This window comes from Nannobrachium achirus (assembly GCF_963921795.1).
Source record: "Nannobrachium achirus genome assembly, chromosome: 16".
NCBI lineage: Eukaryota > Metazoa > Chordata > Actinopteri > Myctophiformes > Myctophidae > Nannobrachium > Nannobrachium achirus.
In genome coordinates this window covers 49,695,195-49,708,638 of record NC_137823.1, presented here as the reverse complement: position 1 = coordinate 49,708,638, position 13,444 = coordinate 49,695,195, and the positions used below count along the sequence as shown (strand labels likewise).

Below are 13,444 nucleotides of genomic sequence, written 5' to 3'. Positions count from 1 at the left end.
CTTTTCAAAGAGTGTTGTAGCTGATGGTCTGTCAAATGTTGCAGTGTACAGTGAAGCTGCGAGGAGCCCCAATTAGCATCTTTGGTGTTGCTGTATCGGTGGGACACAAAGTGTACGCATTTGGAGGTTACGAATACGATATTTACGGTATTTACACTAGTTACCATCCACACGATAATATCAATGTGTACGTCTTCAACACAGTGTCTTTGAGATGGATGATGTTGCCCCATGTGACGACTACAAGAGGAGAACGTCCCCCTGAGGTTCCCTGTAGTCGCTATAGCCACACAGCTGTGCTCATTGAAGACATCGTCTACATCTGGGGAGGAAGGAATAATATGCATGAGCTTTGCAACAGCATGCTTTATGCATTTGATGTCGACGCCCACATATGGATAATGTCTAGGGTTTCTGGGACTGTTCCAGAGAGGAGGCATACACACTCAGCTTGTGTCTTGGGGAAGGTCTACATTAGGAAACACTAATGACACGTACAAGCTGGACACCACCGTGATGGTCTGTCTGGTCCTTAATTAACACCGGAGGTACTCTGCCACCTGAATCATCATGTCACTCTGCCACCATCATTGGAACAAAGATGTTTGTATTTGGGAGCACAGGGGCGCAGTTCCTTTACAACATCAGAGTGTTTGATACAGAGACGAACTGCTGGCTGGACAGTCCTTCCGTAAACTATCTTCCAGAAGAACGCATCGAGCATTCAGCATTTGCCTACAATGGAGAGCTATACATATTTGGCGGCGTGAACTGGGGTGATGAAGTCCGTGAAACTGTATTCTGCAATAGCATGTGGAAATGCAGTCCAGGGACCTTCTCCTGGAAGGAGGTTAAGCCCAACGTGAACTACTCATTTTGGATGAGTAAGGGCTGCTGTTGCATGGTGGGAAGTCGTGTCATCATCTTTGGTGGATTTAAAGGAGACGACACACCCAAGGATGACCTGCACATCTTAGACTTGAGTCCTAGTCTCAAGACACTATGCAAGCTAGCAGTTATTCAGCATGATCTGGAGCAGTCAGAACTCCCACACGACACCAGGTGGGAACTGGCAGCCATGACTGATGCAGAATCGAAGGACTGTATAAATTAAATATTTTGATATTTACTTTAGGGTTTCTGTACAATTTTGAGGTATGCTTATGTTCCGTTTTAAAATACTTTATACTTATACTCTACTGACTCTACTGACTCAATCTCAAAGACAAATATTGTACTCTTTACTTCATTTGGAATTATTTTAAAACATTTGTTACAAGATTATTTATACAAAACATATGTTAACCAGTTAAGCCCTATATACTTGTCTATTTGAAAATAGCCGATCTAGAAGCTCACAACGAGCCAGGAGGCGTCGTGATGCAACATGCTCTGAGCTTGTGTTTGTAAAGCAGGAGAACGCTTGGGCTGGATAGCGATGGGAATTGTTGTGTGGAGTTAAGGGCAAGGAAAGGTAGAAGATGTTATGTGAGTCATTAACATACTTTAACCAGGCAAAGAGCTTGAAACATGTAGCTCTTTACTTTTAGTTGCGTGCCAAACCAGGAAATGGCTGATCCACAATGAGCTTGTGATTGCCTATCTTCAGTGCGTGACACATTATGCAACCAAAATCAGGAATTAGGTTTCCCGTCCAACCACCACAGTTTGTTCTGAGCATTTTTGGTGTCTCTGTGTTTCACAGTAGTCATTTGGAAATTAATAAATATGAAATGGGTAAACGTAATGATAATGATGATAATGAAATTAATGAAAGGGGAACTTGGCAAACACATTCCCCCCTCCTCCTCCCCTCTATGACAGGCATCAAACAGGTAGTTGTCTTTGATGCTTTCACTGATAAGAGAGATCACTAACGAGCACTTGACACACAAGTAGGGCCATTTATGGCCTACTTGTGCGCAAGCAGAGCGTGCCATGAGGTGCGCTCACCACTGGCATCATCGCTTCCAAAAAAGAACTGTTATATTATGACCAATGACATCACCACTGGCATCACCAGGAATACTGATCCCTCATTGCCTGTTAATGATGACATTGCCAGAGATGTTGGTCCCTGATTGGGCTACGTCTTAAACAAGAGAGGACACCGACATACATATACAAACTGTACATACATACGCACGCAAATAACAAGTCCTCAGGACTCGTTTGTGTTATCCTATTAGCAGTAAGTGACTCACTGCTGTTTCCATTTCGGACTAATGAAGTTTGCTAAAGTTTACCTGTGTGCGCTGGCGTGGTTGCCAGTTGTCCTCCATGCCATAGCTGATGTAGGGCCCACTGCAGACGCAGCACTCCATCATGACAGGGTTAACCAGGAGGGGAGTGGCACGGACCCCCCAGGGGGACTGACACCCGCCCAGCTGGGCCTCCGACTCCGCATCGTTCTGCTTGTTTCCCTCCTCGCCATGGTGACAGGCCAACATCTTCCACTTCCTGACCTGTGGGCCCACCACATTATGGTGTTATTCTTTTTGTTCAGACCGCATTTGGACATGTTCTGTCATTTCCTTTTGATTTAGAAGCAATGCAGCATATAGGGAATAGCTGGGTTATATTCACTATATGATTTAAATCGAACTGAAACCAAGTTAATGTCCTTATAATTATGCTTATCATGTAGGCCAATGTCACTAACACTACCATTACATAAGAAAAACAAACCCACATATAACCCATTATACAGTAAGAACGCACGCATGCGTGCGCACACACGCATGCGCACACACGCATGCGCACACACGCACACACACACACACACACACACACACACACACACACACACACACACACACACACACACACACACACACACACACACACACACACACACACACACACCATCTAACTAGAGCCCGCCCACATTATTATTACACTTAATCACATCAGATATTATTTGAGGCTCATATTTCCATTTAACTGGGGCGTGTCAATGACTCAGCTGTATTCATACAGTGCAGACAGAGTCCTCTCTGGACTTAAGCAGTAATCCTCTCTCCACTGAGTGACCTCTTGCATTTATAGACTCTCCAGAGTGGAAGAAATGTTTCACTCAGGATTATGTTGTGTAGGTAAGGGGATCACCATGCTCTGCTGAAGAAGCTTTATGCAAACCCCCTCCACAACAGCAATACCACCGGACAATCAATCACTTTGTTTGGCGGTCTGCTAACATGGTAATAATAAAGAAAGTATGTCATATGCTGGCGAAAATATATAACCGAAATATAGAACCAATAATCTTGCTTGTGTAGGTTAATTGATTCACTGATATGCCGTTTTTAAATATAGTTTTTGAGTGGTTTTGTGTGTCTGACCATGTGTTTTTCCATGATATCAAACATAGATGTCGTCACATGTCCAAGTGTTTTTCCAGTATACCAAATACAGATATTTGACACGCCCCACATGTGATGTCATGTGGGTCTATCATCATCAGCAACGCTCACTTCACACAGGTGTGATTTTCTTTACTTCTTATCTCAACAGGTCTGCATCGATTAGTCTGATTAACCCCTACATTACAGTATACTTCGTTGGCGTACAGAAATTGTCGATCTACAAGATCTGCTATTTTCAAATGCAAATGTTTGTTATCATCATGATATTGAGAGAGAGATAGAGAGAGAGAGAGAGAGAGAGAGACTCTCCACTTGAGCACAGCTACAGTACAACGTCCAGATGGAGGGAACATATCAAGGCTGAGAAACGTCATAAGGAAACCAAATAGTGCAGATGGATGTGTCAGTGACCTAGAATGGTGCTTATGTAAGGTAATGGGGTCCTTGGCATACAGACACTGCAAGATTAGTGACTACATACATTTGAAACGATTATCTTATCAAGGACTGTATCTGTTACTGCTACTCTGCTGGCCTACTGACATTACCACTCTTGGCAAATGGAAGGAAATGTGTTTGTGCGTGGCTGCGTGCATGTTTGTGCATGCGTAACCTGGCATAGCCAGGCTAGTGCATGCACAGGTATCAAAGTTTGAGTTCTTAAGTTATAAATGCCATAATTTAATCGAAAACCCAAATGTTATGTTTCACAATTAACACAACTTTGCAATGCTTTAATATACTGTCTGTTATTTGGTCAGCTGTTGCACCTTGCCCGCATTTCCTCACCGTTACGTAAGGGTTAATAACAGAACGTTGTACAACCTATATCTCTCTATCCATCAGCCCCACAGAGGCAGAATAAAACAGAGGCCATTACAGACCATTTAACCAAAGATATGACAGCAATAAGAAACATTGCATTAAGAAAATATGTTAAACTGCAGAAGACAAGCGCAGACCATATCAGTAGCACTGCTTCCATTCCATATTACAGATAGATATATCCTATAGTCACTGTTATAGAAGTGACATTATTCATTGTAGCTTCCACTTGACCTTCTTCCAAGAGAGGTGGCATGCATTCCTTCCTTCAAGGGGAAGGAAAATATCTGCCCCGGAACACACACACACACACACACACACACACACACACACACACACACACACACACACACACACACACACACACACACACACACACACACACACACAGACTTTGTCTGCCCCCTCGCCCCCGGCAGTTCCACCTCTCGATTGCCCCTTGCCCTGCTTCTTAACAGAGCAGCATTAAAGACATCAGGGGCCCCCGGTCATTAACACACTTACATAAGGCGTACGTGCTATAAAATCTGCCCTGTAACCCTCCTAACCCCCGCCACATATACACTGTAAATAACAGGATATTATTATTGTCCACGGTCATTTTGTTTTCAAGGTCAGAGAGAATCAGATCAGATCTGACACACAACACAAGCAACCCAGTAACATGTCAGAACACCAAGCAGATAACACAACTAAAGATAATTTAATATTTGTATATTTAAATAATACATACGTAGATGCATACGCACACACAGACACACGCGCACGCACGCACAGACAAGCCAGCTGTATGGTATTATCAGGCTGGCAGTATATCAACAGATGTTACATAAGTTATCTTCTGGTGTTAAAGCTACCAGCCTATGCCCCCATCCACCCTAACCCCACCCTGCGGGCCTTAACCCCCCAGGTCTTGTCCTGCTTATCTTTCCCGGTCCTCTACACCTCCCCTTGTTGTTCTAACTGTCCGTGTGACGGCCCATATACGTCTAGAGAGCCTCAATGAGTAATGGACCGAGGCAAGACGAGAGACTAGTAGTAAGGAGAGTCGTAAAACAGAGAATGTGGTGCAAACAGAGATATCGAAACTCCAAAAAAAAAGGTATGGAAAGAGAGAGAGATTCTTATGTAAGCCTCCTCATTATGTCTAAAGATAAGAGTGGTTCATTAACACTGAGCCAACTGCTCTTCTCGCAAGTCTCGGAAAGAGCAATGAAAGAAACAGGGAGGGGGGGACGTGGGGGGATGAGATCCAAACATGGGTAGAGAGGGAACGATTACGTCAGGTCAGTTTCAGCTCAAATGTTTTAATTTCATGGACTCCATAACTCTGGACCTGTAAGGGTCCATTTGGTTCGATTTGTGCACTCTCAAGGGCGCTTTTCGACCGGCAAAGAGCCGGTTCGGGTTCTTTCTCCCGCCTATGGGATGAACCAGAGGTGAGCTTTTCCACCGAGAACCGAGTTGGTTCCGAACCGTAAAAGTTGGTTCGGAACGGGAACCACAAAATCCTTGGTTCCTCTGGTTCAATCTGGTTCAATCTAGTGGAAACGCAAGCCGGTTCGTGGCCGGTTCGCAAGAACGAACCAAGGTTCCAAGAAAGTTGAATGGCACTGGTTCTTGAACCAAGGTTCTTTTGGTGGAAAAGGCCCACTGAAAACCTCAACCGTGCTTAACTATCACGTTGTGTATCTATAGAATGGGTAGAATATAACCCAGAAAACCTAGTTTAAAAAAAAGCAATGTGTATGAGAAACAAGGACTACAGGGTTAAGGAGAAAGTGAAATGACATCTTTGAAGAAGGTTAGTGCCGAGTGGTGAGTTGGGGATTTAATGATTGGGATATTGAACCGAAGATCCCCTCTTGTGTTTGTGGCCATCCGAAACCTCCGGGGCCACACTGTGGCTCTTTCATCTTTAAATCCCGCATGAGCATTGAGATGAGGGCTGTGCAACCCGGAGTTCTCACACACAGCATTAATATTCATGGTCATCCGCTCAGCAGCGGCCCCGGCAGGTCCTCTCGGAAATTGGAAAGCTGTGCTCACTTTGGATTTTCCTCGTGGGTCTGCTCTCTCCCTACACACTTTGAAACACATGTATGCACAAAAACACGTGCAGATGCGCACAAGCACGCAGATGCACGCGCAGCCGCACACACACACACACACACACACACACGCACGCACGCACGCACGCGCACACACACACACACACACACACACACACACACACACACACACACACACACACACACACACACACGTGCATGCTTGCACAGGATGCAAACGCACACACGCACATCTCTTCTGATCTCTGGTAACCATTTTAGATATGGGCAGAATGACGGATAGAGAATATATCTCAGTCTGACAGAGTTTATTTATTCACTGCAGTAGCTATTAGGAGACTTGCTTGTTTGTTCGTCTCCATTGTTTTGGCACAGAGCTCGGGCTCCAATTTCACACAGTTAGTTATAACAATCCAAACATTTATGAGGGGATGTTGGCTAAACTGGCTTTGTTTTTTTTATTATGTTTTAAAAAAGCATTGTGAAATGATTCACCAAAGCAGCTCTTTCAATTTAGATTGTTTGAACTCACTGTGTTGCATTCAATCACTGAGAGTTATGGCACATTTAACTCCATTGATGTCAAATTGAACCTGTCCTTTTTGACACTTTGTGAGTTAACCACTTGAACCCAGCGCCCCTATTCTGGGGTGAACATTCAACCGAAATCATTTGCAACCCACAATGAGTTTGAAGATCGCTATTTTCAGTGATGAGATTTGGTGCTGGGAGGGGGGGGGACATATCGTCACTGTCGGTCAGAAACCTTGTACCGTATCTCCAAGTTTAAAAATGTTAAACATTTTCGTAAAGTAAAGCCCTGCTTCATCATACAAGACTGTCGCACAAAAGTAGTGAAAACAGCCGATCTACAAGCACACAACGCCTCGCGGTGCGAGGCGTTGTGTGCTTGTAGATCGGCTGTTTTCACTAGTTTGAATCATTTTAAAAATGATAAATACAAAACAAACGGTTCTGGACATACAAGGTTTCCACCCGACAACAACGATATAGAGCCCTGGCCCTGGGGGACTCAGGTCAGCAAAATCAGAACCATCTTTATTATCACATCACAAGTTTACCGGTGTAAAGAAGTGGGTGTGAAATTCGTTATTGTGCAAGGGCCAATTTGAAAATAGCCGATCTACATGCTCACAATGCGTCACGATTGTGAGCTTGTATTTTCATCTGCCAAGTATCTTGGGTCAAAGTGGTTAAATGAACACATACTGTGTATCATACTTTCTAATACTGCAATCAGATAACAGGCAAGCCAAGCTGTTGAAACATAACATAACATGTAAATAAATGAAAACCCCTCTCTCTGCATGCTGGCTTTAACAAAAGACTCACCACCTTGCTGCAGCATTCACATTGTAGGCTACTTCCGGATATAAAGGCAATCAGCATACCTTATAAATAGAACACCAGCAATGACTAAGGTCCACAGACCCAAGACTGTTACTCTTGCACAAAGTTCACTGTACAGAGATTTGTGGGGGTGCCATTATTAATGTGATGAGTAAGCATAATATCTTATGTGAAGGCAGTTTGGGTGAACACCTAACAATAGCAGTTAGCCAAAAACCCAAACCCCATTGTGCAAAGAAAGGGTTTTTAATAGGGTTGGGAATCTGAATGGGAGTGTTAAGTAAATCCAACAGATGAACCGGGGAGTGGGGACAACGCACGCACGCATCTCCTCATTTCTTCAGTTGCCTTTTCATGAGAGTTTGACTCCATGGTGTGGTGGTATCTACAAGCTCACAGCGCATTGCAGTGCGATGCGTCGTGAGCTTGTAGATCTGCAATTTTCGCAACAAAGCATAAATCAGGCTTTAAACTCCATACACGGCTGGGTCGGGGAGCTGAGCTGACGTGATGCTGTGACTCTGGCATTATCTCCGGAACGGCAAGGTGGAAGATGGGATTAGCCGGGTTCTCAGGGCGGATTAGAAAGAGAATGATTCCCAAATTCCCTCACAATGAGTCTCGGAAAGGGAGCGGCGGCTCCATTTTTCCATCAGTCCAAGGTCAGTGAGACACAGACACTAAAAGAGAGCTTCTCAGCCCTCTCAGGTACAGAGAAGGTAGTTTATCATCAGTAGGAATTGACATACCAGGTCAAATAAGTCTGGAGAAATATTATTCATTTTATACTTTATTACAGTGCAGTAATTGAAATGGCATTTGCAGGCTGCCTGGCTAATTCATCGAAGGCCTGTTTCAAATCAAATCAAATCAAATCAAATCAAACTTTATTTGTATAGCACAACGGCCCAGAGCTGAACATGGCAGAAAAAACAAAACAAGTTTTAGATTACAGTTTATAGCAATCAATGAGTTAAACCCCATTCCCCATTCTAATTATCTTATTAATTCAATGTGACTGTTTTTCTGCTTATCGTGGACGTGGGTTCGTTTTGCTGTTTTGGAGGTCCTTCAGCAGCCATTGCTCCAAAATCTTGCCTCTCTTGTGGCAATAGTCTCCTTTCACTTTTCCCCCACCGTTTTGTGGCCTCCCCCCTTGTGCTGCAGCACCTAATGCCCTTCCGTTAAGCCACCATTGCCTGGCGCTTTAATCATCCGTCTTAACTTGACAATGTTCTTATAGGAAACACTTGGGAGCCTCATGAGAAATAACACTAACATTCTTATTTCTTAGGGGGAACATAACTTGGGCTAATATCATCCCACCTTGCAGGCTGTCAGTTGATATTAGACTGTCTGTATATCTCACACAAATTAACCTCTTTAACTTTGGCGTCTGTTTTGGAAATAGCAGATCTACTACCACACATTGCATTGCACTGCACCAGCTATTATTTAACTGTATGAAATGTGGTTTGTGGTTAGGTTAATACCCTTACTATGTGAGACAAGCTAATCAGAGAGGACAACTAACACCCGTCGCAAACTGCCTGGTTGTGATTTGTGTTTGATCTATCATTTTCTGTGTTTACACTTTATACTTATTTCTGGTGTCAGTTTAAACACTATGGGGACAATTTACAAATCCCCAAAACTTTGAGAACAAGGCAGCATATCCTCCTCCTATGCTGTTTTTCCTTCATCTCTTACCTTTGTTCTTGCTGTGCAATTAAAAGAGCATGAAAAATGCAAGGACCAAATGCTGCCAACTGTATTAGCCTATTACCACATTCTTATATTGTCGCAGCACTTTGTGTTAAAGTAAAAGCAAAAGTCTAGCTGTTTTCCATTGCTAAGTGCATGTCAAACAGTCCAAACACCCAGAAACGTCCTTAGAAAGAAGAAAATTAATTAGGGCCTACAAAAGTGCCCCAGCAGGGGAGTGGGGGAGAGGACTGGAGATGGATGACAGGAAGGATTTATAATAAGGCCAAATATCATCAGGTCACTTAAAGAACTTCATTGTACAAACTGGGTGAAACGTCACCAAATTTCTCTAAAAGAACACCCATCTAGCTGACAAGATCAAGCACTGCCAAGAGGGTAAGTGGCGTTGGCTGCTGACCAACTTGATATGGTTGGCTGTATACCAGTATGAAGCTGGCACCTCACCAGTTCATTACCAAGCACAGCGCTGGAAAGCGTCAAAGGGTTCTGAGTTTAGCATTGTTGGCATCAGGGTGACTGAATATTTGGGGACGTTCTTAACATGAAGAAGAGCAAGCTCTTAAGTCTTCAAAGGAATGGGAACGGGCATTTGGAAACGGGGCATTTCCGCCTTGAATGCAATTTAGACAGGGATTTCTGGCTGCTAGTGCTCTCCATGGAGTTTTCGTATTTAATTGGATCATGTGTGCTTCTTAATTCCTTCTTTTTCATTTACTGTACTTTCTATACCACCAACTAGATCATCATGCAATGCAAAATGTAACTGAAGCTGGAACTGACTATAAAACTATACATTTGGAAAAGATTCTGTCAGAATATTGCCAATTAAGTGAACCGACCCAGTGGTTCAAGCGAAGTCTATGAAAAGAAAGCCAAGAATGAGTGAAAGGCCCTGATGCAGTACATTCTTCTATATAGTAGTATGTAGAAGAATGAACAGCAAATCATATGTTTTGACCCAGTGAACATGACGCACATTTTATGCATGGCTGGAGTCCAAAGTCCAAGTCCTTGCCCTGAACTGGGAACACTAGTGGAAGAAGGCCTATAAAGGGATGCTTGTAAAGCGATGGAACCTTTGAATATGTCACACAAGTCATTAACCATTAGCTCTATTAAAACAAGTGAACTGGCCTGAGATTTGCCACTTCCCCAAATTCAGAGATATCTCCTGAGATAAGACAAGCGTTATGGAATGAACAAACATGGGTACAAAGTGCAAAGTCACTTGTCAGGGAAATGATATGATACATATAAAATATAGGCTATACATATGGTGGTGCATGTACGCATGCCTGATTCTCACCCACGGATCTTAAAAACAGAGTGAAGAATCCAAGGGAAGAATTGTTACAGAGTGGCTCTGAAGCAGGTTGTCGTCTATTAAGTCTGTGTGTCTGTGTGTCTGGACTGGTTAGCGACAGATTTTTATTAGTCTCATGTAGAATCCCACTAGCTTTCACAATGTGTTCTATATTTTTTACAATATTAAACCTTTTTGTTATTACTTATAATGGAAGTCAATGCAGCTTGGATTGCACAATTATTATAACTAGACCTTACCCGTTAGAAGATATGTGCTCCAAATATGTCAAACGCACCCGGTGAAAGTGTGTGTGTGAGAGAGAGAGAGAGAGAGAGAGAGAGAGAGAGAGAGAGAGAGAGAAACATTCCTAACTGTGAGAGAAAGGGGTGTGTGTGTGTGTGTGTGTGTGTGTGTGTGGGGCTACAGATCCCATGGCCTGGAGGAACAGACCGTAACCCTGGCAACAGACAGCAGAGTTCAACAGAAGTGGTTAAGAAAACGCTAATAAACAGCTTTAATTTGGGAGAAATGAAATTCGGGCTCCGTCACCGTTGGTATAATGCTAATGGCCAATACCATGTGAACTTTGGGATCAGTTGCTGAAGCGAGTGAATAGATAAACGTAGATAAGCGTGAGCGTTAGAGCGTTAGAGCTTTAGAGCGTTAGAGCGTGAGTTTGCTCCTTTATTAGTAGGATATTTGCCCAGTGGCACCTACTCTCGAACGATGCAAGTTGAAAATGCATGCTGTTGCACCATCCAGTTATGCAACACCCACGAGTTGTCAGAGTACCCGTCTGTCTGTCTATGTCCCTTTTGTGCCCAAATATGAAGATCTCTGTTTATGCATGCCATGGCGTATCGGTTGGATCAGCGGTTCTGGACAACCGCATCCCTGACTGATTCGATGCCGGGCATGGCACTCCTTCTGGTCGTTGCTTGGTTGGACAGTCCTCGAGATACGTGAACTCCAGGCGGACACACAAACTGACACACAGAGATTTCACACATTTATTATAGGAGGACAAGATTCCATTCTCATCACCTGATTAAAAAGGTCCAAATTCAATTTTGCGAATCAGATCAGCAGCCTGTTTCAAACGCCATCAGGGTCTCCTCTACTCATTCCATCTGTCAGACCAGGTGCATTAGCATTCGTAGAACAGGTCTTTGCCTGCAGGCCCTTGTCACTGGTGAGCAAGAACAAGCTATGTGGATTTGTCATAGTCTCTCTCTGTCTCTCTCTCTTCACCTTGGTGAGAAGTTGAGAACACAGTGACAGGTCAGACTAACAAGCGAGGAGTAAGGCTTCGTTCTGATGAAATTAGGGGTGTCTCTTCCATAATAACACTTAAATGGTGCTATATAAATGCACCATTTAACGTATTAATGGGATTTTCTATTGCGTCTATCCCACACAAACATCAATAACAAGAAGACACAATCACATCAGCCAAGCTGGCAAATGAGCACAGGCTAGTATATACTGTGGTCTACAAACCTTTTGTGCCCGAGGTACACCAATGGGCAAGTAATAATCTCAATAAGGCACACCTGTATTCATAGTAAAAGAAGTCAGGTTGGAAGTGGTTAAAATATACTTTTTTTTTTAAGAAATATAATTGTCTCTAGGAAATAGACAACCACTAATATAGAAATTATTAAAAATAAATCACAACTTTTTGTATGTTGTACTGTACATTTTGCAATTATAATGTGTGGTTGTCACAAAATAAAAAAGTACACGGCAGGAACAACTGTACTATTACAAGCAGATTGTTTGTTATTGAAGCTTGGTTTCCACCCTGTACCTTTGTATGACCCATCCCACCCACTTCAAATCGATAGGAAACCATTTCTCTGAGGCTGCATGCTCAGCTTTAGCAGGAGATATACATTTCTGCTTTTGGACACACTTGGCTGATCTCATCTCCCCCATTCTCCTTTCCTTGTACTTTTCTCCTGAGTTCCTCCCTCCGTCGCATTTCTTGTTCCCCTCTCTTGTACTCTCTTCTGCATGAGTGTGTTTTGGACTCCACAAATTGGAAAGGGTCCCCAGCGGGGCAGGCTGGTTAGCAAGGCTGTGGTGTACCATTAAAGTGGCACTGTATGATGAGCCAAGAGTCCATGTGACTTATTTTATTTAAGTAGGGTAGCTCATCTTAATAGCATGTCCACTCACTTTCACCATATTGCATTGTCTGGTGTTCTAGCAGAGTGCTTAATTTGTCCAAAAGAAAAATTCTCTTCAAAGTCTTCAAAAGGTTATGTTCTTCAATTTACGAACAGTTAAGTTTGTTTTACTGGGAGCAAGTGAAGAGTATAGATAAAAAGCGATGTGGTCAAACTTTTTTTTTTTTTAGTTTATACTTCCTGAACAAGCTGGAGTTTATGTAACCCCTGCTTTTGTCAGACCAGCAAAAAAGTGCATTTTACAGTAATCAAGTCTACTGGAAATAAAAGCATGAACCAGCTTTTCCAAAGATGACTGTGTCAGGAAACATCTAACTTTAGAGGCATTCCTCAGATGATAAAAGGTACTCTTAGAGTTATGTGTATTAACCCTATTAGTGCCTATCCCGAACAAGTTCGGCTTTATTTCAATCCAATACAATATTTTATTTGCTATTTTACTTACCCCGAGCTGCTTGGAGCAACGTGGGTGGTCCTTGCTCGTCCAGCGCTTGCCAACGAGAGACGCTAGATGGTCCGACGATTTATTCCATTGAAAATGGTTTAAAATAAAGTTTAGAGCCCCCCAAAAAAACCTCAATCTAT

General features: G+C 43.0%; 1 protein-coding gene across 1 annotated transcript in view; it reads right to left on the bottom strand.

Annotated features, from left to right (window-relative positions):
* The window catches only part of sgk1 (serum/glucocorticoid regulated kinase 1), a gene marked incomplete at its 5' end in the record, with an annotated part of 56,064 nt that overhangs the window by 24,457 nt on the left and 18,163 nt on the right, over positions 1 to 13,444 (bottom strand). Inside the window, one exon of the mRNA XM_080744538.1 lies at positions 2,247 to 2,465. Coding sequence (XP_080600664.1) covers positions 2,247 to 2,465 — 219 coding nt within the window. The remainder of the gene's footprint in view (positions 1 to 2,246; positions 2,466 to 13,444) is intronic.